Source organism: Saimiri boliviensis, chromosome 17, assembly GCF_048565385.1.
Source record: "Saimiri boliviensis isolate mSaiBol1 chromosome 17, mSaiBol1.pri, whole genome shotgun sequence".
Lineage (NCBI taxonomy): Eukaryota > Metazoa > Chordata > Mammalia > Primates > Cebidae > Saimiri > Saimiri boliviensis.
In genome coordinates this window covers 17,539,974-17,567,779 of record NC_133465.1, presented here as the reverse complement: position 1 = coordinate 17,567,779, position 27,806 = coordinate 17,539,974, and the positions used below count along the sequence as shown (strand labels likewise).

At 49.7% G+C, this 27,806-nt stretch overlaps 1 protein-coding gene across 4 annotated transcripts in view; it reads right to left on the bottom strand.

Moving 5' to 3' along the window:
• Positions 1-25,810, bottom strand: part of SLC47A1 (solute carrier family 47 member 1) — a 41,659-nt gene extending 15,849 nt beyond the window's left edge. For 3 of the 4 annotated variants that reach the window (XR_012514553.1, XR_012514554.1, XM_010339917.3), the window contains exons 1-10: positions 25,586-25,789; positions 17,604-17,705; positions 14,654-14,722; positions 12,185-12,333; positions 11,063-11,105; positions 7,971-8,015; positions 3,362-3,459; positions 2,992-3,089; positions 2,774-2,887; positions 2,621-2,688 (exon numbers count right to left, since the gene is read on the bottom strand). Coding sequence is in view for 2 of the 4 variants with exons in the window: in XM_010339917.3 (XP_010338219.1) it covers positions 2,621-2,688; positions 2,774-2,887; positions 2,992-3,089; positions 3,362-3,459; positions 7,971-8,015; positions 11,063-11,105; positions 12,185-12,333; positions 14,654-14,722; positions 17,604-17,705; positions 25,586-25,720 (921 nt within the window). In the remaining 2 variants the exon portion in view is untranslated. Of the gene's footprint in view, positions 1-2,620; positions 2,689-2,773; positions 2,888-2,991; positions 3,090-3,361; positions 3,460-7,970; positions 8,016-11,062; positions 11,106-12,184; positions 12,334-14,653; positions 14,723-17,603; positions 17,706-25,585 lie in introns of all 4 variants that reach the window. The other variant, XM_003929287.4, reaches the window with a different exon arrangement.
• Between the last annotated feature and the right edge of the window lie 1,996 nt (positions 25,811-27,806).

Below are 27,806 nucleotides of genomic sequence, written 5' to 3'. Positions count from 1 at the left end.
CGTTGGAAGGCTAAGGTGGGAGGACTGCTTGAGCCCAGGAGTTTGAGACCAGCCTGGGCAATGTAAAAAGACCAAAATTTTTAAAATAAATTAGCTGGGGAAGGCTGGGCACGGTGGCTCACACCTATAATCCCAGCACTTTGGGAAGCTGAGGTGGGTGGATCACGAGGTCAAGAGATGGAGACCACCCTGGTCAACATGGTGAAACCCCGTCTCTACTAAAAATACAAAAATTAGCTGGGCATGGTGGCGTGTGCCTGTAATCCCAGTTACTCGGGAGGCTAAGGCAGAATTGCTTGAACCCAGGAGGCAGAGGTTGTGGTGAGCTGGGATCACACCATTGCACTCCAGCCTGGGTAACAAGAGCAAAACTCCGTCTCAAAAAAAAAACAAACCCACAAAAATTAGCTGGGAGTGGTGGTACACACCTGTAGTACCAGCTACTTAGGAGGCTAAGGTGGGAGGATTGCTTGAGCCTAGGAGGTCGAGACTATAGTAAGCCAATATCATGCTACTGTTAACAGCCTGAGTGACAGAGCAAGATGCTGTCTCAAAGAAAACAAAAACAAAAACACCACCACCAACAACTAAAAAGGTCATATCACCAACACTGAGACAGATCAACATCACGTGCCTCCTGATACGGTGCACTAAGAAGGTCACAGCATCACTTCTGTAGCTTTCTTGCCCAAAACGGACAATCTAAATCTATTTATAAGGAAACATCAGCTGCACCACATAGAGTGAACTTCTACAGATAATGGCCTATGTTCTTCAAAAATGCCAAGGTCAAGAAAGACGAAGGAATAATGAAGATCTGTTCCAGATTAAAGGACACTAAAGTGACGTGACACTAGGGAAACTTAGTGATAAAGGACATCACCAGAGCAATTGGTATTGTTTTGTCCTGACTGTATTGGTACTGTCTTTGGACACGGACTGTGTAGATAGACCAGACAGAACAAATGGGGCAAAATGTGAGCAACTGGCGAATCTGAGGAAATCAACATCTTTCTGTTGATTAAGAAGAAATATAAGTGTAAATTCTTACAAGCCTATTGGAACTTATATTGGAAACATGCAAAAGACATAAAGTCATACCTTTGTTTCACTTTTATAAATCTTAAAGAAATAATCGGACAAGTATATCAAGATACTTGTCCTAGGATGTTCCTTGAAGAGCTGTTAATATTGAAACATTGGAAATAAACTCTTCAACCACAGGAAATTGATTTTAAAAGTATACCACATATAGTGGAATTCTATAAACCATTAAGCATTTTGAGTTGGATATAGTTAATAAATTTACTCAAATATAAAATGTCAATAAAATATTAAAAGTAAAATATCCATGTTAAAAAACTCTGCCAAGGATAGGAAAACAAAAACAACCATAGGTCTGCAAGAGAATAATCCTTAAAAAAAAAAACAAAACAAAAAACAGGAAACGTGTACTCTCTGTATTTTTAAAACACAACCAGTATCAGAGGGAAAAAACCTAAGCGTTACTACTGCAAAAAATGCCCAGCGCATCATCTGGGTTGAGTTTCTCCCCACATTACAATCTCCCTTTTCTGTTTTTAATTTTATGTTTCGAAAATGGTACGTGCTTCCTTCAGAATCTCCAGTTGATGTTTTCAGAAAAAGAAAGTCAAAGGAAAGCTTCCTAATGACTGGTGTTCCCTATGATCACAAAAGTCTGACTCATACTCCGCTGTATGCGTAGGACCCATTTTGTTTATCTCTCCATCCAACCATGGACACGAAGGATGCTTCCACCTTTGGTCTCCTGTTATGCTCCTGTGAACATAGTTAACAAATATCCCTTGAAGCCAGGTGCGGTGTCTCATGCCTACAATCCCAACACTTTGGGAGACCAGGGAGGGGCAGATCACCTGAGGTCAGGAGTTTGAGACCAGCCTGACCAACATGATGAAACTCAGTCTCTACTAAAAATACAAAATTAGCAGGATGTGGTGGTGTGCACCTATAATCCCAGCTACTCGGGAGGCTGAGGCAGGGGAAACACTTGAACCCGGGAGGTGGAGGTTGCAGTGAGCCCAGATCATGCCGTTTTACTTCAGCCTGAGCAACAAGAGTGAGACTCCATCTCAAAAAAAAAAAAAAAAAAAAAAAAATCCCCTTAAGACCCTGCTTTCAGTTCTTTCGGGGATCTACCTAGGAGTGGCCACACTGTGTTTTCAGAGGCTTCAGAACCAGGCAGGAGCAGACGTGGTGGCACAGGCAGAGTGGTATTTACGGTCATAGACCCAGTCTCATCCCTCTGCTAAGCAACCCACCTGGCCCCTCAAGGCATTTGTGTTGTGGCAACTGAAAAAGATTCTGAAAGTATGGAAACAAAGGGAAGATTTGGCTGGGAGTTGCGTTAGGAGAGGGAGAAGCAGCGGGTCCCGTGCAGTTTCTGTCCAGCCCCCTTCAGTTCCCAGGGAAGATCCCGCTGTAGCAGAGGTACCCTTCCATGCTCAAGGATGGGATCGGACTTTTGTCCATCATTTTACCAACGATTCACGTATGGATGCCTGTGCTCACCCATCGACTCTTTCAGATACCGAGCAAGGAAACGCCTGGCACCTCCCCAGGACTGGCCCCTGCTGCTTACCATGTACACAATGATGGCCAGTTCATACACGATGGACTGAGCGCCCAGCTCCACCATGCCGAGGATGCCTGGTGAAGAGAGACAGCTGTCGCCTTGCACTCAGACGGGGCCCCCAGGTTCCCACCAGTCCCAGCCATCCATCCTCATACGGACCGCTGAGGAAGCTCCCGACCTCATAGGCCCACCACTCCATGCACAGCATCAGCATGCTGGGGACGGCCAGGCGGAGGAAGGAGGCCCAGTCCTGCAGGCACTCGAGCGACCAGCCTGTGGGCGGGACACACACATTTCCAGTAGATCTGGCCATCAGGCCGGAACTCAACCCGAGGCAAAACCCACGTCCCAGTTGGAAGACAAAAGGCAGTCCTTACCTCCCCATGTCGCTTGATGCAGTTTTTTCCCAAGGATGTAGAGAAAGAGGAGTAGAGCCAGGGTGTACTGGGAGATCAAATTAGCCAGTGCGGAGCCTCTGGAAAGAACGGTCCCAGTGAGAGGGAGGTACCTCCTGCGCCTCTCCCTGCCCCACTGGGTGAGGAGGAGAGATTCAGCCCTTGCTGAATGCCCTGAGGTCTTCTTCCCAGAGCAGCACCACCCTCCATCCCTGACAGTGCTTTCCACGGTGGTGCAAGAAAAAGCCACGCATGGACACAAGAACCAGCTGAAGGGCCCGCTCCTCTCCCTCCTGGAAAAACCACGTGCAAGCCATCCCTTCGTCCTGTCCCGAGAGTGTGTTGGACTCACATCACCCCAAGATGCAGTTGATGGAGAAACAGATAGTTGGCGAGGGCATTGACAAGGTTGGCTGCAACTCCAGTTACGATCTGGGGCAGTACAATTTCCTGGAACAAGGACACCGCATGCCACCCTTGAGATCCACAGAACGGGACTGCCTTTCCGCCAGCCACGCACACACCAGGCTCCAGCCGGCCCGCTCAGCAGGTGTCACAGGCAAAGCAGGGAGGCTGGACTGGGAAGGCCCTTTCTCTTCCTTCTCTGCTTGAGACATAAAGTGTGGAGTTCTGGCCACAGAGAGATACAGACAAGCTATGTTCAATAACAGGAATGGAAGCAGAGAAACGGCTTGTTTCCAACAGGGCAAGGACTGGCAGGGCCCCAAAGGGTCAACAAGCCATCTTTGACACTAAACTATAGGAGAAAATGAAAATTTTCTTGACCAAAATAGAAATTCAGAAAGTTGACCTAAGATATTGAAGAAACCAGAGTTTCATTCTAGAGTATGGAAGGGATTCCAACATATCTAATTCTCAAAAGTACAGCAACAGGAGAAGCATCCAGACTATTTGGTGTCTCAGAGTAAGGCGGGGGGTGAAAATAGAATTACATCAGACCAAGGAAGTGAAACTCTGTCCCGCCACACATCGGGATAGAATAACAGAGACAGATAAAAGTCAGTGCAAAGGGAAGAGGAAGCATCCTTTTTCCCAAGGCCACGCTATCCCCACAAAGTGACATTACTCCCCTATTGGAATGACAAGTGCTTTCTGACTCATGGAGAAACTTTGTTCTCTAAAATTGCTGAAATCAACTGGGCCTGGTGGCTCACGCCTGTAATCCCAGCCCTTTAGGAGGCCAAGGCAGGTAGATCACGATGTCAGGAGAGCAAGACCATCCTCGATAACACAGTGAAACCCCATCTCTACTAAAAATACAAAAAATTAGCCAGGCGTGGTGGCGCTTTGATCTCAGCTACTTGGGAGGCTGAGGCAGGAGGATCACTTGAACTCGGGAGGCGGAGGTTACAGTAAGCTGAGATCGTGCCACTGCACTCCACCTCATCTCAAAAAAAAAATCCCTGAAATCAGACTGTTCAGAAACATTGCTGTTTGAAATCATATCAGGAAAAAGAAAACATCCCACTCTTGCCTGGAGGCTCAGTATCACTTTAATATAAAAAGTAGCCTCAATTTCCAACCCAGGCCCAGAGCTTCATGGGAGTTTCTGGATATGGCATTCTACATCTGTCCACCTTCGATGTCCTTCTAACCTTGGGTTTACAAAGGAGGAGCACCAGGTCCACATCACAGCCCAGACCTATGTTGGGCCCCTCCATCACAGATCTGCTCAGTGCCTATGAAACCATGGTTTCGTTTAAATGTCACTTGAACCTCACCCTTCCTCTTCGTTTGGTGAGGCATCCCATGGCCTCTCTCTCAGTGTGACAGGTTGGTAAACCCAACTGCAAACCCACTGGCCTGCGGGTCGTCTCTGCTGGTCTCAGGCTGATGGGACCCAGCCTTGTGTGGCCACATATTTATGGGGAGACCCTGGTTAGTTTTTAGCAAGGGAATTAGTGGTCAGATTTACTCTTCAGGCAGATGGCAGTGGGTGGAGATGGGTTAAAGTCCTCTGAAATGACACAGAGGACAAACGACAAGAAATGAATTCAGGGCCGAGCACGGTGGTTCACGCCTGTAATCCCAGCACTTTGGGAGGCCAAAGCGGGTGGATCACCTGAGGTCAGGAGTTTGAGACCAGCCTGGCCAATGTGGTGAAAACTCATCTCTACTAAAAATACAAAAACTAGCCAGGCGTGGTGGCACATACCTGTAGTCCCAGCTACTCGGGAGGCTGAGGCAGGAGAATCGCTTGAACCCAGGAGACGGAGGTTGCAGTGAGCTGAGATCGTGTCACTGCACTCCAGCCTGGGTGACAGAGTGAGATCCTGTCTTGAAAGAAGGGAAGGAAGGAAAGAAGGAAGGAAGGAAGGAAGAAATTCAGGTGGTGGCACGGAGGATTGGGAAGAGCAGGCAGAAGCTATTGGACCAGGTGACTGGCCAGGCGTGAGACGGAAAGATGGAGTTGAGGGTGTGACAGGGAAGACAGGTTACTGGGAGTGAAAATGGCCGAGGCCACGAAATTCCACCCATTGCGACGGAATGCAAGAAGGCAGAGGAGCAGGCCGGTGGGAGGGCAAGAGGAGGAGGCCAAGCCTGCAACATGCATGCATCTCCATGCCTGGTGGAGTGACCTTCTCCTCCTCCCACAGCTACCTTCTGGCTCTCTTCCCACCCTCTGCCCTTCCTGGGGGCATTCACTTTCTCCAGACTCCCAACTGCTTCTCTTTGGTTCTACACTCAGCTAATGGTCAGCCTGTCTTCCTAGGGAAGGGCCCCAGGGCAGAAACTCCTTCCACCCTGGGGCCGGACAGCCCCTGCCATTTCTACAGAACCCAGCCACCATCCTATCTCCCACTGCTCCCACAGGGCAGAGTCTTTCTTCCTCATAGACCCTCACCACCATTTGTTTGGATCATGTCTGTAACTCTCGCCTCTTCCTCTGCCAGTTAGTTAATTTCCCAGAACTAAATGCCCCAGCAGAGGACACAAGCCCCGCGCATGCTGACCCAGGGCCAGCCTACCTCTCACTCTGTCCCCTACCACCGCCGCGGCCTAACGAGACTCTGCCATCCCAGCCCCTAGGAACAAGCTCGCTGCCCCTCTGTCTGGGATGCCCTGCCTTCCTTCCCGACCTTGGAAACCGCACGTGTCCTCTGTAACCAAGCTCCCAACCCGCTCAGCTTGTGGCTCCTCTTTTCAGGCCTTTCCCTGTGCCCTGGAGAACCGGAGAGAAGACTTTCACACGCACTGTCCTCGTAGGCCACATCAGACGCTGAGGTTAGGGCCTTGAAGTTGTCGGAGGACTGAGTCTGGGAGGAGGCCCTGCCTTGTGAAGGCGTCCCCGGCCTTAGACAAGCGTCTAGACAGAAAGGAGACGGCCCAGAGCCGGCTGAGACGCGCACGTTTCCTTCTTTCTGGTCTACACCTGTTTCTGATATGTCATTCTAACACTAATAGGGATTCCAAACGTTCTTGCTTTGTTGATAGAGTAATACCCTGCCTGGTGCAGTGGCTCATACCTATTATCCCAGCAATTTGGGAGACTGAGGCAGGAAGATTGTTTGAGTTTAGGAGTTTGAAACCAGCGTGGACAACATAGCAAGACCCCATATCTACTTTAAAAACTTTTTTTTTTTTTTGATACGGAGTCTCACTCTGTCACCAGGCTGGAGTGTGGTGGCGTGATCTTGGCTCAATGCAACCTCTCCTCCTGCGTTCAAGTGGTTCTCCTGCCCCAGCCTCCCCTGAGTAGCTGAGACCACAGGCACACACCACCATGCCTAGCTAATTTTTGTATTTTTACTAAAGACAGTGTTTCACCATGGTGGCCAAAATGGTATCGATCTCCTGACCTCGTGATCTGCCCCCCTCAGACTCCCAAAGTGCTGGGATTACAGGTGTGAGCCACCACACCCGGCCTAAAAATGTTTTTTTTACTAGGGTAATATCTTTTTTTTTTTTTTTTTTTTTTTTTTTTTGAGACGGAGTTTCGCTCTTGTTGCCCAGGCTGGAGTGCAATGGCGCGATCTCGGCTCACCGCAACCTCTGCCTCCCGGGCTCAGGCAATTCTCCTGCTTCAGCCTCCTAAGTAGCTGGGATTACAGGCACGCGCCACCACGCCCAGCTAGTTTTTTGTATTTTTAGTAGAGACGGGGTTTCACCATGTTGACCAGGATGGTCTCGATCTCTCGACCTCGTGATCCACCCACCTCAGCCTCCCAAAGTGCTGGGATTACAGGCTTGAGCCACCGCGCCCGGCCCACTAGGGTAATATCTTAACTTTAAGAACACTGCAACAGTGATCTTCCTACTCCCCACCGGCCTCTGTTTCAGGTGCCTGGGGAGCCCACCAGTGGGGCTGGGATCTATTGCCTGGTACCCCTGTTTATCTGGACTTATCTGAAAGAATGTGGAGAGCCCCATATATACTGGCTTCATCAATCTACTGCTACCAAGCCAGGGCAACACACTGGGGCCCTTGGCCATGTGTAGTCACATGGGAAGAGTTGTGGCTGACGTTAGGTATCATTGGAGTTTGAGCTGTCAGGTCCTCTCTGAGAAAAGTGGGACCGTTCAGGCAGAACAGAGTTGACAGGCGAGTTCCCTCACTGCCTGACGAGGCGCCCCCAGCCTGCGCTCTGTCCCGGGAGCAAACAGGCATGTACCCTTCTTTCCAGTACACTGGTTAAATGCAGAGCCAAAGAACACTGCAGCTCTGATCCCGCCCTGCCAATGACAATATTTCCAAGTAGGAATTGGATACGAGTTTTCCAGAGCCAAATAGAATGTGTTCTTTCCCTGATATCACTTAACAGATCTCTCGATATCCAAGTCCTGTGTGCACAACACTGAGAAAATACCTTTCAGTGGCTCCCAGCAGTGAGCTCCCTCCGCCCTGGAGTCCCTGGTCCTGGAGTATCTTCAGGGCCCCCATTCCCAGAAAGGTACAAACTCCCATTAACCTCCCAAAGGAAGAGAACACTCAGCGTTACCTGGTTGAGCAAATATTTAACTTGTAACAAATAAAGAAAGGTTGCCTACAAGAGAAGGAGAGAGATGAATGTCAGTGTTTCGGCCTTGCCACACAGCAGTGAGGTCACATGGCAGGGAGCTGGGAGCCACAGCCAAGGCTTGGCTGCCCTCTGCTCCCACATGGAGCCACAGAGACTGGCATTTCAGGATGGGGCTGAGGCCAGGGGGTTATGGCCCGGGGGCTTCCCACTTCTCCTTTATGGGTGAATATGCCCCAAGCCTAGTCCTTCCATCTGGCAAAAGGGGGTGCAGTTTCCCTGGGTGCATGGCCAGGACTCTTCTGGGGACACTGGCATGGAAAGGGTCCCCTGGGCAGACTCCAGGTGGGCACCTCCATAGAGTATGGTCTTAGGCGGTGGAATCATGAAAGACTATCACGTTGACAAGGTTTCAGGATAAATGAGCGAGCATGATGCCAATTCTGAGGGCAAATGGTGTCCCTAGATCCATACGTGGAAGCCCTAGAGTCTCCAATGTGACTATTTGGAGGTCTTTAAAGGGAGATTAAATTAAAAAGAGGTTTTAGGGTGGGGCCCTAATCCAATAGGACTGGGGGATGAATGCATAGGGGACAGCCAGCAGAGCCGAGCCGCTGCAGCCAAGGAGAGAGGCCACAGAGGCCACCACCCTGCCACACCTTGACCTTGGACTTCCAGCTTCTGGAACTGTAAGAAAATAAAGTTCTGGCTGGGCATGGCAGCTCACGCCTGTAATCCCAGTACTTTGGGAGGCCGAGGTGGGCAGATCACCTGGTCAAGAGATTGAGACCCTCCTGGCCTCATAGTGAAACCCCCTCTCTACTAAAAATACAAAAATTAGCTGGGCGTGGTGGTGCCACCTGTAGTCCTAGCTACTCAGGAGGCTGAGGCAGGAGAATCATTTGAACCCGGGAGGCAGCGGTTGTAGTGAGCTGAGATCATGCCATTGCACTCCAGCCTGGGAAAAAGAGAAAGACTCTGTCTCAAAAAAAAAGGAAGAAAATAAAGTTCTATTGTTTAAGCCCCCTAGTGTGTGGTATTATATGATGGAAGCCCCCGAAGACTCATGCAGCTACAGTCTCCGACTAAATGACAAAAACTTAGCTCTTAGGCCAGGCGTGGTGGCTCACACCTGCAACCCGACACTTCAGGAGGCCAAGGCAGATGGATTCCTTGAGCCCAGGAGTTAGAGACCAGCCTGGAAAACATAGCAAAATGCTGTCTCTACAAAAAAATACAAAAATTAGCTGGGCGTGGTGGTGTGCACCTGTAGTACCAGCTAATGGGGAGGCTGAGGTGGGAGGATCACTTGAGCCCGGGAGGCAGAGGTTGCAGTGAGAGAAGATTGTGTCACTGCACTTCAGCCTGGGTGACAGAGTGACATCCTATCTATCTATCTATCTATCTATCTATCTATCTATCTATCTATCTATATAAGACCTTACATGGCTGAGAAAAAAAATACCAAGACTTTGTCTCTACAAAAACTAAAAAATTAGCCAAGTGTGGTGGCATATGCCTGTAGTTTCAGCTACTCAGGAGGCTGAGGCAGGATGATGATGGCTTCAGCCCAGGAGGTCAAGGCTGCAGTGGGCTATGATGATGCCACTACACTTAATCCTGGGTGACAGAATGAGATCCTGTCTTAAAAACACTAAAAAAATAAAAAATAAAAGGCCAGGCATGGTCACATGCCTGTAATCCCAGTACTTTGGGAGGCCAAGGCAGGCAGATCATGAGGTCAACAGATCAAGACCATCCTGGCCAACATGGTGAAACCATGTCTCTACTAAAAATACAAAAAAAGTTAGCTGTAAGGCCGGGCGCAGTGGCTCAAGCCTGTAATCCCAGCACTTTGGGAGGCCGAGGCGGGTGGATCACGAGGTCAAGAGATCGAGACCATCCTGGTCAACATGGTGAAACCCCATCTCTACTAAAAATACAAAAAATTAGCTGGGCATGGTGGTGTGTGCCTGTAATCCCAGCTACTCAGGAGGCTGAGGCAGGAGAATTGCCTGAACCCAGGAGGCAGAGGTTGCGGTGAGCCGAGATCACGCCATTGCACTCAAGCCTGGGTAACAAGAGCGAAACTCCGTCTCAAAAAAAAAAAAAAAAAAAAAAAAAAAAAAATTAGCTGGATGTGGTGGCACACGCCTGTAGTTCCGGCTACTTGGGAGGCTGAGGCAGGAGAATCATCTGAACCCGGGAGGTGGAGGTTGCAGTGAGCCAAGATCGCTTCACTGCACTCCAGCCTGGTGAAAGAGCAAGTCTTTGCCTCAAAAAAAAAAAAAAATAAAAAAATAAAGAAAGAAAGAAAAGAAAAGAAAACAAACAAACAAAAAAAAACACTTAGCGGCCGGGTGCGGTTGCTCACGCCTGTAATCCCAGCACTTTGGGAGGCTGAGGCGGGTGGATCACGAGGTCAAGAGATCTAGACCATCCTGGTCAACATGGTGAAACCCTGTCTCTACTAAAAATACAAAAAATTAGCTGGGCATGGTGGTGCGTGTCTGTAATCCCAGCTACTAAGGAGGCTGAGGCAGGAGAATTGCCTGAACCCAGGAGGCGGAGGCTGCGGTGAGCCGAGATCACACCATTGCACTCCAGCCTGGGTAACAAGAGCGAAACTCCATCTCAAAAAAACACTTAGCTATCATTGTTTGTTGACCATACACTGCTGTGTCAAACGTTAACCCATGCTATGGTTCTGTGTGGTCAAACTCAGCAGACCAGAAAAAGTCTAAAGGTTCTAAGTGATACCCTCAGGGGTTGTGAAATGGGTGAAACTTTGCTCCTGTTTAAAATAAAAGTTTGCATTTTTCTCCATGGATGATTCTGGAATTCTCTCCAGCTCTACACCAGGCCTCCTGGAGTAGCCTTAATCTTGGTGTTCTTCGAGACAAACATCTGTTTTGCCCTTAACAGGCATAAACAAAAACAGGCTTCCTTGAAGGCATCAACGCCACAGAAGAGAATCATCTAACACTGAGCCAATACATTGGGCTCACAGATACGGCGGCTGCCTTGCACCCACAGACCCCAAGAAAGGACCCTCTTAGCCCTTGAGCACTTACGGGAAGAGCTGGAATGAAGATCGTGACATAGGTCTGAGTAAGCCTAAGTAACGAAAAGAAAGCAAAAACTGTGATGGAGGCCTTGGTTTCAAGGGAAAAGTAAGCAGAAGGAAATAACTAAAACTGCCATTTGCATTCCTGGCTCTTTCAAAATTAAAGGGCTTACATTGCTGGAGTAAATGTGAAAATTTACATATAAAGCTTGTCATCTTAAAACCCGGATAACCGTTCTTGGTTCTTTTGTCTCTTTATGTTTAGGAGGGGTTTTTCAATTTCAGTACCATGGCCAGGTAATTTTCCACCTGTTGTGGGGTGCTGCCCTGAGCACGGCAAGATGTCCCACAGCCTCCTGGATTCTACCAGGAGCACCCCCTACTGCCAGCTATGATAACCAGAAACATCTACAGACATTGCCAAATGTCTCCTCAGTTCAGAGCCACTGATATAGATAAGAGCATTGAAAGCTCTTACCCGGCCAGGCACGGTGGCTCACACCTGTAATTCAAGCACTTTGGGAGGCCAAGGTGGATGGATCACAAGATCAGGAGTTCGGGACCAGCCTGGCCAATATGGTGAAACCCCGTCTCTACTAAAAATACAAAAATTAGCTGGGCATAGTGGCCGGCGCCTGTAGCCCCAGCTACACGGGAAGCTAAGGCAGGAGAACTGCTTGAACCCGGGAGGCGGAGCCGAGATCACACCGCTGCACTCCAGCCTAGGAAACAGAGTGAGACTCCATTAAAAAAAAAAAAAAAAAAAAAAAGGAATCCTGGGAGGTGGGGACCAGGGTACAGGTGGGTTTGAAAGCACCCGGCTGATTTTAATGTCAACCAAGGTCAAGATATACTAAACTTTGAGCAAATGCCACAAACTACCATCCACATGGAGGGTGCTTGCGAATCTATTTTCATTCAAAACTCTCAGCCATGCAGGTCACCCAGGAGGGGAGTGGGCACATCTCGGGTGCCAGGTGTGAAAAGTACTAAGACCTAGGAGACGTCAGCCAAGGAGAGATTAGCACCACTCTGGTGTGCAACCTTGCCCCTGGCCTCGGCTGCACCCAGACCGATGAACTTTCTGTGGGATGGACGCCCAGTCCCGCCACGACAGGTCCCATCTTACCTGGACACGCCTGGGTCCTGCCTGAAGAGCAGCAGGATGTGTTGGGTGTTGAGAAAGAGCGCCCAGCAGGGGAAGCAACAGAGGAGCAGGATGAGCGCGCTTCGCTGCAGGATCACGCCCACGTGCTTCAGGTTCTGGCTCCCGTACGTCTGGGGTGCGCACAGCCAAAATGAGCCCATGAGCCCAGACCCAGCACCCGGCGTCCCCCAGAAGCCTTCAGTCGTGCCTCCTAAAGAAGCAGGTTGGGCTGAGCACAGTGGCTTATGCCCGAAATCCTAGCACTCTGGGAGGCCGAGGCAGGCAGATCATGAGGTCAGGAGATCATGAGCCCATCGTGGACAATATCTTAAAACCCCGTCTCTACTAAAAATACAAAAAAAAAAAAAAAAAAAAAAAAAAAAAAAAAATTAGCTGGGCATGGCGGCGCGCGCCTGTAGTCCCAGCTACTCGGGAGGCTGAGGCAGGAGAATTGCTTGAACCCAGGAGGCGGAGGTTGCAGTGAGCCCGGGTCGCCACTGCACTCCAGACTGGAGTCTGGTGACGGAGTGAGACTCTGTCTCGAAAAAAGAAAAAATTAGCCGGGCGTGGTGGTGAGCGCCTGTAATTGCAGCTACTCAGGAGGCTGAGGCAGGGGAATCGCTTGTACCCAGGAGTCAGAGGTTGCAGTGAGCCCAGATCCCTCCACTGCACTCCAGCAAGACTCAAAAAATAAAAATAAAAAAAGAAAAGAAGAAGCAGGTCGGTCGCGGTGGCTCAAGCCTGTAATCCCAGCACTTTGGGAGGCCGAGGCGGGTGGATCACGAGGTCAAGAGATCGAGACCATCCTGGTCAACATGGTGAAACCCCGTCTCTACTAAAAATACAAAAAATTAGCTGGGCATGGTGGCTCGTGCCTGTAATCCCAGCTACTCAGGAGGCTGAGGCAGGAGAATTGCCTGAACCCAGGAGGCGGAGGTTGCGGTGAGCCGAGATCGCGCCATTGCACTCCAGCCTGGGTAACAAGAGCGAAACTCCGTCTCAAAAAAAAAAAAACAAAAAAGAAGAAGAAGAAGCAGGTTGGTGGGGCAAGGTGTCTCGTGCCTGTAATCCCAGCACTTTGGGAGGCTGAGGCAAGAGGATCACTTTGAGGCCAGGAGTTTAAGATAAGCCTGGCCAACATGGCGAAACCCTGTCTCTACTAAAAACACAAAAACTAACCGGGCATGCTGGCGCACACCTATAATCCCAGCTACTTCGGAGTTTGAGGCAAGAGAATCCCTTGAACCCTGGGAGGCAGAGGTTGCAGTGAGCTAAGAACGAGCCATGCCCCTAGAGGCTTTGCCCCAGTGTTTAGGTCAGAGAAAGATGATGTGAAATATGCTTCTCAAACTCAGCTTCTAGTAGCATCACCTGGGGAACATTTTCAAAATCCTGATGCCAGGATCTCCCTAATGACATTCTGGACTTAATTCATCCAGGGCGATTCAGAGATCTCTACCTTTTTTTTTTTTTTTTTTAAATTCTATTTAAAATAATTTTTCTTTTTTCAGAGGTAAACAATCTGAAATTCACCCTTCATTTGTTTTCAGAGACTGAAAAAATATTTTTTCAAATTAAGAACAGAAGCCAGGCTGAGCATTGTGTGTCACGCCTGTAATCCCAGCATTTTGGGAGGCTGAGGCAGGAGGATTGCTTGAGCCCAGGAGTTCGAGACCAGCCTATGCAACATGGTAAAACCCCATCTCAACAAAAAATTAGTTGGGTGTAGTGGTGCATGCCTGTAGTCCCAACTACTTGAGAGGCTGAGGCAAGAGGATGGCTAGAGCTCAGGAGTTCAAGCCTGCAGTGAACTTCGGGTATGCCACTGCAGCCTAGCCTGGCTGTCTCTGTCTCCAAACAAAACAAGTCAAATTTTGCACATCTTTTTAAGTTGCGCCCATCTCCCCCAGCTCCGTGTTCAGTGACATCTCTGGTAGGTTGAAATTAACCAGAGGAATACTTACACACCTGGAATTGGCAAACACTGCCAGTCACATGTTTCCCTCCTCCCCCTTTCCCCCAAGACTTGGTTGCTGAACATTTACCAGCCTGCCACTGGGTGGGGACAGGCAAGGTGGGTTTTAACAAGTCCTCCAAGCGACTCTGATGCACGCTCAATTTAGAGAACCACAGAACTATACCAAACTCAAACCAAACACATGGGGAGCAACAGAGGGGACTATTACAAAATGCCCCCTATTTGTTCAAAATATAGTGTAAGACAGTCGTGCAGACAAACACTAGTTCACAAATGTCACTGAAAGAAACCCAGTGACATTTCAAAGAAAGCAGGCCAGGAGAAGTGGAGTCGCTGGCCAGGAGAAGCAGAGATGCTCGCAGAGAGACATCACAGGTGCTGCTGCTGGGCTCTTGTTGCCAGCGGGGCTCTGCCGTCTACACTGGAGAAAAGGTGTCTGAGGTCACTGTGAGCATGTGGCAACTTCCATTTACCTGGGAGATGAGGGTGTCACAAGCAGAAGATAAGCCAAATCCCACCGAGACACCAGTGACATTGATAACCTGTAAACAAACCCAGAGATGAGAACGTGCAGAGCTAAAGGAGGAAAGGAAGACTAAATCCCTGTGTGTGCTGATCAGAACCTGCAAAGCTCCTCCTTCGGCATTCACAAGGCAATTTTATCAACTCTGTTAGCTGCCTGGACCCCCCAGTCAGACTGAAGCCATTCTCACAGGCTTAACAAAAATTCTGAACGGAACTAGAGTATTCATCAGGCTGCACTTTGACCTACTTCCTTATAACTGAAAGTCACGTGGCACCAGACAGTGACCATGTACATCCCCGTTGCTCCTACAGATGGGATTTCTGGTGTCACAATCACAAGGCTATTGTTTAAGAATTGTTGGCCCGGGGCAGTGGTTCATGCCTGTAATCCCAGCACTTTGGGAGGCCAAGGTAGAAGGATAGCTTGAGCCCAGGAGTTCAAGACCAGCCTAGGCAGCATGATGAAATCTCATCTCTACAAAAAGTACAAAAACTAGCAGGCATGGTGGCACGCGCCTGTAGTCCCAGCTGTTTTTGGAGGCTGAGGTAGGAGGATCACTTGATCCCAAGAAGCAGAGGTTACAGTGAACCGAGATTACACCACTGTACACCAACCAGTTTCAGGGCCCCCATAAAGGAACTGAATGAGCATGAGAAGTTTCGTCACCTCCCTGTCACATGACTTCAAGCTGCACTCTTCAACCAATCAACAATCACACTTCAGCCCATTCGAAAACCCTTAAAAACCCTAGCCCCAAACTCTTCGAGGGAGGCAGATTTGAGGTTTCCTCATTCAGTGGCCTTACAATTAAACCTCTCTCACTGTTGCAACCTGGCATCCTGGCATATTGACTTGCCATGAGCAAGGTGACAAACCTATTATGCTATAAGATTTGGCTAGGTTAAAGGACACGCCCAAGCTTGGAAGGGGAAGAAAAGTCTAGGCCGGAGGTGATTACCCAGACTTGCTCTTTTAAAAGTCATTTTGCTCTCCTGTTTCGGGGATCAGGGACACTTCTTACTGGAATGCAATGGAGACCTAGCATGGCCTGCGTCCGTATCGTGGAGGGCACTGGGAGTTCAGAGGCAGTCTGACGTCCAGGTTAGTGCCAGAGACTTTCCAGATGTGCTCCCCTTCAGCAGGGTCAGCAGCAATCCCTGAAGCTTCGAGGAGCCCAGGGCAGTGCCCCCACACCAGGGAGTGGTATCACAGGATGTCTGATGCATACCACATCTGGAACCTGGTCCCTCCACCTGATTCTACAGCAGGGAACCCATTGGCAACAGCCCAAACTGCACCCAGCCTGGAAGCACTGACTTTGATAAGTCTTTGGCCACATCCTGTAATCCCTTGGCCAAAGAGAACCTGCTGAGCCTTGCTAAGTGCATTTCTGTCTTCCCTTCTATTGCAAATACAATACTTAAAAACAAAATGGGACACTGGGCGCAGTGGCTCACCCTTGTAATCCCAGCACCTTGGAAGGCCGAGGTCTTCCAAAGATCCTGAGGTCAGGAGTTCTAGCACAGCCTGGCCAACAAGGTGAAACCATATATATAGAGACACAAAAATCAGCCAGGCGAGGTGGCAGTTGCCTCTAATCCCAGCTACTCAGGAGGCTGAGGCAGGGAGAATTGCTTGAACCCAAGAGGCGGAGGTTGCAGTGAGCTGAGATCATGCTGCGGTGCTCCAGCCTGGGTGACAGAGCAAGACTCTGTCTTGAAAAAACAACAATGGATAATTAAGCCTGGGGTTGTCCATGTTGCCCCCTAAAGCCAAAATAAAATAAGCCATATGTACTCATAGCTAGTTCCACGTATATTTGGTGACTAATTCCCAGCAGTCTTGCATAGTTCACAGGTAGCAAAAGTAAATGCCTGGTGAGACCAGGAAGATAAGTGAAAGTGTGTCTCCATCAGGGCCGGAGCAAAGGGGAAATGCATCCACCAAAGAGCCATTGAATCCACTTTTGTAGAAACACCCAAACTACACAAACCAAACCCTTCAGCCTTGCATGGCCGGTTGACAATTCCTGGCTGAGATGGATGATATGTCTCTGGCTTTGGGGGTTTGCATCTACAATACGGAGAGGATTTGGAGTTCCTCTCAATTTTAAATTTGGACACAAAGATCTAGACTTTCGTCTTCCAGAACCATTTCTAGATTAGGACTCTCAGTAAGAAAGAAAACTGAGTGGGGGGCATGGGGGAAGTCACTTCCTTCTGAGGAACTCAGACTTGAACTCCCTTTTACTGTTCCCTTCCCAGAACTGTGGGACCAAGAGTGGGAATCAGAGCACCATGAATCAGAAATAGTATGAAGGCTGGGCACGGTGGCTCACGCCTGTAATCCTAGCACTTTGGGAGGCCAAGGCAGGTGGATTGTTTGAACTCAGGCGTTTGAGACCAGCCCGGGCAACACGGTGAAACCCCGACTCTACTAAAAATACAAAAATTAGCCAAGTTTGGTGGTGCATGCCTGTAACCCCAGCTACTTGGGAGGCTGAGGCAAGAGATTCGTTTGAACCGGAGACAGAGGTTGCAGTGAGCCGAGATCACGCCACTGCACTCCAGCCTGGCAACAAAGCGAGACTTCATCTCAAAAAAAAATTAAGTAAAATAAAAAACAGAAATGAGATGATGTGGTAGACAGAATAATGCCACCTAAGACGTTCCCATCCTAATCCCCAGAACCTAGGAATCTGTGAGGTTATATGGCAAAGGGGAATTAAACGCTGCAGCACTTTGATTTTAGCCCATGAAACCCACTCCAGACTTCTGTCCTCCAGCACTGTAAGAGAATAAGTCTGTGAAGGTTTCAGCCACGACATTTTGGTATAGCAGCAGCAGGAGACAAACACAGAGAGCATTGGTAAACCTGCCAGAAAGCCCACCACATACCGCGATTGCCAGCGTGACCGCGTCCAGCTCCAGCTTGCCCAGGTGGCCGCAGAACACGGAGCTTATGAAGCTGATCAGGAACACCATCAGCTGAACCAAGAACTGGGAAGAGAGGCGAATGGGAAGGGAGGTGAGTGCCCACCATCTCAGGAAAGCCTAGGGTCCCAGGGGTGACCCCGACCCAACAACTCCAGTCAGAAGTAAAGAAACCCAGCTTCAGTGAACCTCTGCCGCCTTTCATAGGCAAATGTACAATTTCTGGGGCTGGGGGTGGGGGTCTCTTGAAATCTCAAAACATTTATTTGCAACCACAGGGTCAGAATCACTTTTTTGAGAACCTCCCAGCCTTTTCGGTTTTTCACTTCAGTTTCTCAAGCCACAGAGCACATTAAGTTTCCTCTGAAATCTGCAGAGGCTGCCTTCTGGGATAACCCCCTTGTTATCCAAGATTCCTAGTGTGGACTGGAGAGAATACAGGATCCAACAGCCAAGAACCCACTCCAGCCAGGAAGTCCGCAGGCAGGAGGAGCTAGAGGTAGCGATGAGATCGTCCACTTGGAGTGCCGGTGGAATCGGGATTCTCAGGGGCAAACAGAAGAGGCCCACTGAGCACTTTGCATTCTAGGAAGCCTCAGATGTGAAGGCAAGTTCTGGAATATTGAGCCATTTCTTTCTCAAAATTCCAGTGGGCAATTCTATGAATTGCTCCACAGCGCTTTCAGAGCACAATTGGATAACGAGCTTATTTCTGGAGGTTAACTTAAAATCACCTCCTGCCCCCCACCCACCAGACCTAGGCATTCCAGTATCTCTCTTGGGGAAGCCCCTCTCCCCTGGCAGGCTACGTGGCCCAAAAGGGGGAGGGGTTCACATGACCCCTGCTCCCTAGGAGGAGAGAATGGGTGCCTAAGGACTTACTGTTGCCACTGCTGCCTACATCCACAGCTTGGCTGCAAACTGTGAATCATGTACCTAAGGGTCACCTGGGAGCCTCTGCCCTGGCCCAACACAAGACCCAGGAGGCTAGGCCAGGCTCAGTGGCTCACGCCTGTAAGGGCTCAGTGGCTCACAACTATAATCCCAGCACTTTGGGAGGCCAAGGCAGGTGGATCACCTGAGATCAAAAGTTCGAGACCAGCCTGGCCAACATGGCAAAGCCCCGTCTCTACTAAAAATACAAAAAATTAGCTGGGTGCTGTGGTGCAGAGTTGTAATCCCAGCTACTTGGGAGGCTGAGGCAGGAGAATCGTTTGAACCCTGGAGGCAGAAGTTGCAGTGAGCCAAGATCGCACCGCTACACTCCAGCCTGGGTGACTGAGAGAGACCCCACGCTCCCTCACACACACCCAGGCTAGGTGCATGGGGTCCTGGGTCACATTTTGAGCGTGCTCCAGACCCTCTGGGACTGTGCTGTCACAGAGGGCATTTCTGTGCCCAGGGAATGAACCAATTCTGAACAAAGGCCTGTTCCACTAGCTGTCTCAGCAGTTGCTGTCTGAAGAACAGCCTGAACTGGCAGTGGCTTGGACAGAGCCAAATGGATGACAGAAATTGCCAGAGTGGGCCGGGCCTGGTGGCTCACGCCTGCAATCGCAGCACTCTGGGAAGCTGAGGCGGGAGGACTGCTTGAGCCCAGGAGTTCAAGACCAGCCCAGGCAACATTTTGTAGTGATCCCATCTCTACAAAAAAAAAACCAAAAAAACAAAAAACACAACAAAAAACCAAAAATAGCATGTGTGGTGGCACGCACCTGCGATCCCAGCCACTCAGGAGGCTGAGGCAGGAAGGATTACTTGAGCTCAGGAGTTTGAGGCTGCAGTGAGCAGTCCACACCACTGCATTCCAGCTTGGGTGACACAGTGAGACCCTGCCAGACTGATTGTGCTTCCATCCCTTTTTGTCACTGCGACCCTGCTCAGACTTTGGCCAGACAACAATAAACAAACTTGGCAGCCAGATAAAAACCTTCAGCACCTGGCAGCTTTAGAGGGTTCTCTCCAGGGCAAGGCACCTCCAGACAGCTTCTCCTACCCCCTCCCATGACTGCTGAAAGTTCACTCACTGGAAGGAAGCTGAGAGATCACCTGGGGTAGCCCCCCAACCTTTCTTTTACATGTGAGGAAGCACAGCCCAGGAGTTTTCGCAACGAGCCCAGCCACGTGACTCTCAATCTCAACTCAGATGGTTACTTATGGCCCCTGTCATTGGAGCACAAAGTACATCCAAGCACTGGGGGGACAGGTGTGAGTTAGGCACCACTGTTTCACTACTGCCCCGTGGGACCCACAGTACAGACAGTCCCGACTTCACAATTTTTCAACTTTGCAATGCTGCAAAATCAATGTACGTTCCATAGAAACCATACTTGGAATTTGGAATATTGATCTTTTCCCAGGCTAGTGACGTGTAGTCTCAGACTTGCAGTACTGGTCAGGGCAGTGGGCCACAGCTCCCCATCAGCTCTGCCATCATGAGGGCAGGCAGGTGACACTCTGCAGTGGAATGTGTTGCCAGTATTTTGGGGGTATTTTGTTTTGTGTTTTCACACATCCTGTCATGACTACAAAACGGCCATCTTGTGTCTCCTGCTTCTGGGGAAAAGAAGGCAGCTATGACTCTTGTGATGGAACTCAAGATAATTGGCCAGCATGGGGGTGGCAAGCCCATCACGGCCATCCACGCAATCAGGACTTTCACAATCCATGATCTCACCCTTCCGGTGCACGTAACCCCATCATAAGCCAAGGAGCATCTGCAGAGCAGGGAAAGACGTTCAAAATGCAATAAGTAACACAGCTCAAGACATGTGCGTGATGAGCTGTGGGGTGTGGCAGGGGAGTCAGAGAAGGTTCCTGGGGGAAATGAAGTGGAGCTGAAACCTGCATGACAAACAGGTTAATGTCAGATAGGCAGGGGCAGGAGACTTGTCTGCCAGGGAGGACTTCCCAGGCGGAGGCACTGAAGGGAGGCTGGGTGGAGGATGTGGCCAGGAGATGGGGACTAGAGATGAGGCTGGAGGGCTGGCCGGGGCCAGGCCATACAGAGCCTTACAGGACCAAGGAAAACATTCTGAGCAGGAGGCACAAGCTCAGATGACCATTTGAAAAGAAGTTGTGGCTCCATGTGGCACATGACAGAGGAGATATAAAGAAGTAGACCCCAGGCCGGGCGCGGTGGCTCAAGCCTGTAATCCCAGCACTTTGGGAGGCCGAGGTGGGTGGATCACGAGGTCAAGAGATCGAGACCATCCTGGTCAACATGATGAAACCCCGTCTCTACTAAAAATACAAAAAATTAGCTGGGCATGGTGGCGCGTGCCTGTAATCCCAGCTACTCAGGAGGCTGAGGCAGGAGAATTGCCTGAACCCAGGAGGCGGAGGTTGCGGTGAGCCGAGATTTCGCCATTGCACTCCAGCCTGGGTAACAAGAGCGAAACTCCGTCTCAAAAAAAAAAAAAAAAAAAGAAGTAGATCCCTCTGAGAAGTATTGAAGGAGCTAAAGCCAAAGGCCTTGGTGAGGATGAATCAGAAGAGGAAATGGGGAGTAGAGGCAGTGGGGGCTGGGCCCACCCAGCTTTCCTCTTTCCAGCTCCTGCCATCTTTGACCACTTCCTCACAACCATTGAATGGGAGGAGCCACCTTCCCTGAAGGCCTTCCTCTCCTTAGGCCTAGGCCTGTCTCTCCAGCCAGGCTTCTCCGGCTGAATCTGGTGTTAGTAACTACTTCCTGATCAATATCTTCCCCATTGCCTGCAAGATACAATCCAAAAGGTCAGCCTGCATTTTCTTTTTCTTTCTTTCTTTCTTTTTTTTTTTTTATAAAAATCAATAGCTTTAATGGCTTTAAAATATTTCAGGACATTAGCATTTGACACAAACAACATTGAAAGAAACCTTATTTAATGGACGTTTTAAGCTCAATTCTCAGTCTCTTTAATGTGTGACAAAGTGATACTGAAAAGCTGAGGAACTACCTTGATAGACTCCCATGACATTAAGGCATACCAAGATCTAACTGAAGGCAAAGGCTGAGATAAGAAAGTTAATACACATGAATGTAATAAACTCTCTCTTCTGCCCCTTTTGTGCTTGGCTGAGTTTTAATCTTCCGGTATACGTGTCTTGTTCCCAAAGAAGTCTCTCCTAAACTCTAAAGTCCAGGCGAGTGTTCCTCCCGTAAGCTCCCATTAGGTCCTTCCCCAGCGTGGCACTTATGCGATTTTTCCGTATCCTGAACTAGACTGTATGCTCTGAGATGGTTGATGAAATTATCAGGTTTATTGATATAATCCTACAATAAATACGTGATTGATTAAAATTGCAAGTAAACACCTTTAAACTCAGAATAAGAGTAGTCACTTTGGGTTCATTTCTCAAGATGGTGTCACTATTAACATCTTGAGGCCAGAGACAGTCTGGACAACATCCATTGTCATCTAACAGGACCAGAATTGCACAAAGTACAGAAACTTACGGAGGCTGCACTTGCCATGGCATAGTTACCAATCTAAAACTTTCCTTGGGGAATAAAGTTGACCCAGGTGTATATCCTAAATAAATGCTTCTATTTTTGCTCAAGGAGACAGACGATAGGATGTTCATTGTATCATTATTTATAATAGCAAAAAATTAGAACATCTTAAACGACCATCAACAGATGGATGGATTTTTTTTTTTTTTTTTTTTTCTCAGCCTGCATTTTCTCCTTTGCGCGTCCTAGGTAAAGCGGGTTTCTCTAGATCCCCCACCTCACTCCCTCAACCTGCCTGCCTGCTCTGGTATTTCTGCTCTGCAGCCATAGAAAGCCTGCCAGCTCCTTCACACACAAGTGGAAACATTTCTTGGAGTTGAAGCCTAGGCTATCCCACGTCTGTTACATCCTGGGCAATGCCTGGGGGGTCCATCTTTGGGGTTATTTTTCAGAACTGTTGCCAGCCAGGTGACGAGAAGCTATTGACAAAGAGGAGGCACAGCTGGAGTGCCTGAGGCCAGCTACCTGCACATTCTCTCCCTTGCAAATCCCGTCTTCCTCAAGCTTTCTCCAAGATAAAATGGACGGGAGCTTTTGAGGAGGAAGCACTATTCAGCTCACACTTTCCTTTGTGCTATGGGTTATTCTCTTTACAAAGGCCTCATTTAGGGTGGGGCAGGGTGGCTCACACTTGTAATTCCAGCACTTTGGGAGCCCTAGGTGGGGGGGATCACGAGGTCAGGAGTTTGAAACCAGCCTGACCAACATAGTGAAACACCGTCTCTACTAAAACTACAAAAATTAGCCGGGCATGGTGGTGGGTACCTGGAATCCCAGCTACCCCAGAGGCTGAGGCAGGAGAATTGCTTGAACCCGGGAGGCAGAGGTTGCAGTGAGCCGAGATCGCACCACTGCACTGCAGCCTGGACAACAGAGTGAGACTCCATCTCAAAAACAACAAACAACAACAACAACAACAAAGGCCTCTTTTAAAGCCCAGTGGGAGACCTCAAGGATCAGGGTCAATTCGAGAGATCTCGAAGGGAGAGGGCGAATGAGAGAGAAAATTACAGCGGGGAGAGCCAGACAGGGCACGTTCCTTATGTTATGTTGGAGACTTGGAGAAGAGCATTGGACAATGAGCATAGGAAAAGAAGGGGGTGGTCTCTCCTTATCCCGTGCCCCTTGGGAAACAAAACTTTACAGCAGATGGGATTGGAGATGGGAGACAGACCCAGGGGAGTCCGCATACACTTCATGAGAGACTAGACAGGGGGCAAAGCTCTCCACTTTTTCGCAGACACACACACACAGAACTGGAAGGCAAGATCCTAGATTACCTCTCATTGGTGAGATTTCAGAGGGTTTTTTTTTTCTTTTGCTGGTCTTGGTTTTCTGTATTTTTTCTACAGCGAATAGGCATGGCATTTGTAATCAACACAATTATATATACATGTATGTACACACAAAGAGAAAAGGCGAGGTCCCCGGCAGGTCAGTCTTGTGGTCATCCCTGGAGACCTGGAGAGGTCCCCCACATCAAGGAGATCGGGCTGCTGGGAGGGGTTTCAGAAAGCCGCCCTGTTATTATTATTATTATGACTATTGCTGTACTATTAAAGCAGTAACAGGCTGGGCAAGGTGGCTCATGCTTATAATCCCAACTCTTGGGAGGCAGAGGCAGGAGGATCGCTTGAGCCCAGGAATTCAAGACCAGCCTGGGCGACACAGGAAGACCCTATCTCTAACTCCAAATACAAAAATGAGCCAGGCAGGATGGTGTGTGGCTGTAGTCTCCGCTACTTGGAAAGTTGAGGCTGCAGTGAGCTGTGATCGCACTACTGCACGCCAGCCTGGCCGACAGAGCAAGACCCTGTCTCAATAGTAATAATAATAATAATAATAATAATAAAGCAATAATGGCCTTAGAAAGCCACTTCTCACAGCAGCTCTGTGAGGGAGTGTTGGGACAAGACACGATTATTATCCCCATTTTACAGATGAATGCATTGCAGAGACCAGAAGAAGTTAAGAGGGAGGTTGTTCCAATCCACACAGCTGCTTCCTGACAACCTTCGGAGGTCAAAGCAGGGCATGCAGCCCCGGGTCTTGAGATTCCAAATCATTAGGTTGTTTTGTTTTGTCTTGGAAGACCAAGTCTTCCTCTGTCATCCAGGCTGGAGTGCAGTGACATGATCTCAGTTCACTGCAACCTCCACCTCCCAGGTACAAGCGATTTTCAAGCCTCAGCCTCTGGAGTAGCTGGGATTACAGGCGCCTGCCACCACTTTCAGTTGATTTTTGAATTTTTAGTAGAGATGGGGTTTCACCATGTTGGCCAGGATGGTCTTGAACTCCTGACACCTCGTGTGATTCACTCTCCTGCGCCTCCCAAAGTGCTGGGATTACAGGCTGAGCCACCGCGCCTGGTCCCACATCGAGTTCTTTGCGGTCTGTGAGAACGCATCGCTGATGAATCTTCATTCCATGGCTTTGACCTCCGCATTTCTCTTGCTGTCCTGCGCACCACGGCGGGTGTCACAGTATCCCACACACCACCGAGCCCACTCCAGGGTCGCGGCGGCACCTCGGCCCACACAGGTGCAGAATCTCAGCCTCGAAGCCAAAAGCTTATTCAGGCCTTAAGTGCGCATTGGCTGCTGCTTGTGCAGCAAAGTGGCTCTCGTACCCTTCGGTTTCAAAACCACCCAAGCTGGCAGGGGAACACGGATAGGGTTAAATTTTTGTGGTTTTTAAAACCACATTACTTTAAGGAGACAAGGCAGAAACAGCCCTAACCTAATGATTAAAAAGAAAAGAATCCCACAGATAAGAACACCGCGGCCCCACAAAGAACCACATTAAAACCCCGTTTTTCTCTCACATATGTAATGATTGGCGGGAGCGTGTGGAATAGGACGCCTCTGGTCTCCTCCGTAGAGGTTGACTGGATTCCGAAGAAATCGTTTCGCAGCTCTAAGTCCACGACAGACCACGCACCCCCTCCTCCGTGCCTCCGGATTATTTAGATCGCTGAGCTCCCGAAGTTTTTACCGCTACTTTTCAAAGAAACAAGTTCCCTAGTGTTTTGAGGTTCAGGCAAATTGCGCTTCGTTGGCTGGAATCAGCTCCCAGGGAAGGCACCCTCGGGTGCAACTGCAGCCTGGACCTGACTGAGCCCCGTTGGGTGCAAATATCCATGCTCCCCGGTGGCTCCAGGCGCAGGAGGCGGGAGTCGCCGGCCTCTCCGAGCCAACGTGCGCCCGGGCGCGTGCCAGCCGTGCCCGCAGTGCCGCGCCGGGCCCCCAGTCGTGCGGTACGGAACGGAGGGCGGCCGGGACGCAGGAGGAGGAGCGGGGGTGCCCGACTGGTTCCCGGCAGGATGCTCCCCGGTGCCCGCCCGCGGCCAGCTCTCTCTGTCCCTAAACCCCACCAAGCCACCCGCGGCGGCAGGAGTCACCAGGCCCCCAGCTCACCGGGACCGGCCTCCCACCGAGGCCACCCTACTCACCGCTGGGCCCGCTAGGACCAAGAGCGCCCGCAGCTCCGCTCGGAAGTCGGACAGCCGCAGGCGGCGAGGCTCGCGGAGCTCAAGGGTGGTCTCCGGACTTCCGCGCGCGGGCGCGGGCTCCTCGGGAGCCTCCATGTGCCAGGCGCGCTGCGGCCGGGGAGCGCGGAGGCCTGCTGTGGGGACAGTGTAGCGCAGCCTGTTCTGCAGTCCCCGCCCCTGCCGCCCGCCCAGAGCCCGCCCCGCGCCTGGCGCCCTGTGGCCCGCTACTTTGGGCGCGTCCCTAGCAGCTCTCTCTGCACCACTGCGGACGCCTGCGGGTCTTGTAAAGACCGAGGAACTCCTGTACTTGGAAGGCAGTTTGAAAAAGCTCTGTTGGAAACTAACGGAACGCGCTCTGGCGGCTGGGTCCTCCAAGTCTCGCATGCCAGGGCTCACCCCTGCTCTGCGCCTTTCCTGGGGGTTTCAGCTTCTGAATGCCTTGGCGTGGAAGGACCCAGAGGCCTCCAGCCAAGACTCGGTTAGCACCCCGCGGAGTATACGGGTTGGGCGCATTTGTTGTGCAGATTGAGTTGGGTACACTCTTTGATACTGGTTTGGATGTTGCATACTCCTCTCCTCTCATCGGTTGTTCCATTAGAGGACTTAGAATCTACCAGGACAGAGCAACATGCTCCCATTTACCAAGTAGCACCGTTGGCGCCCATTGGTCGTGTTGGAAGTTTATCCATCAGTCTGCTATGGGAGGACGAGAGGCTGGGGCTCAGAAAGGCACAGGCAGCACGCTTGCCTCCCAGAGCCTCAGTTTCCTCATCTGCAAAGGTGAAACAACATCTCGTCGCCAGCTGTGAAGATTGGGGTTGCCTGGGCAGAGGACCTGTCAGTGCCACCTGCCCTCAGCTTGGCACCGGCCATTACCTAGTAAGTGTCAGTTACCAGGACATGAATAATTTCTGTAATAATCCAAATTTCTTCTGTTGTAAGTGATCCAGTGTAAGTAGAGAAAACGGAAAGCAAATTTTTTGGCTCACATAATCAGCAAGTTTGGATTCGGGGATTTAAAAACAAGATTATTCATGCTGTCCCTCTCCCCATCTCTGTCCGTCTCTTCCCTTCTCCTCGCCCCTTGGGGTTCTTTACATGGTTTCTCTTCCTCCTCTGCAGGCAGCCTTTCTCTTTCTGTGCAGGTGACAGTGGCCTCCGATACCCTCATTCCTGTCTTTCATCTGGTAAACCAGAAGGTAAGGCCCTCACCTCTTCTCTTCTGGCTCCAAACTAACAAACAAAAAACTGGGAGAATATCTGATTGGCTCTGCTTACTTTTCTTGCCCACCTCTGAAACAATCGTCCTGGGTGGGAAAATAGGGTCTTATGCTTGGCTGGCTCTGGACCATGCACCCAGCTTTGTACCTATGGGGTTGGGTGCTATCTGTGACCAGTCTCGACCCACCAGAACTGCAAATATGGAGTTCTCAACAAATATCCAAGGATATTCACTAGATCTCTGATCACTGCTGCTCTTTGATAGTCCTCTGGAAGTCCCGACTAATGTAATAAGACAGGAAACAGAAATGTAATGTATATTAGGAAAGAAAAGGCAAAGGGATTACTCACAGTAGAATTGCCAGACTGTGCCAGGCACAGAGTGGCTCACGCCTGTAATCCCAACACTTTGGAAGGCCAAGGCGGGAGGGTAACTTGAACCCAGAATTTTGAGAACAGCCTAGGCAACATAGTGAGATCCCATCTCCTATTAAAAAAAAAAAAAAAAAAAAAAATCCAGCCGGGCGCGGTGACTCACGCCTGTAATCCCAGCACTTTGGGAGGCTGAGGCGGGTAGATCATGAGGTCAAGAGATCGAGACCATCCTGGTCAATGTAGTGAAACCCTGTCTCTACTAAAAATACAAAAAATTAGCTGGGCATGGTGGTGTGTGCCTGTAATCCCAGCTACTCGGGAGGCTGAGGCAGGAGAATTGCCTGAACCCAGGAGGCGGAGGTTGCGGTGAGCCGAGATCACACCATTACACTCCAGCCTGCATAACAAGAGTGAAATTCCGTTCCAAAAAAAAAAAAAATCCAGACAACCCCAAGAAATAAAATGTGAACAAAAGCTAATAGAATTAATAAAGAGGTTTAATAAAGTTGCACATAGAAGTTCTTCAACAAGTCATAGCAGTACTTTCTTTGATAATAACATATATGAAAATATTAAAAGAAGAAAT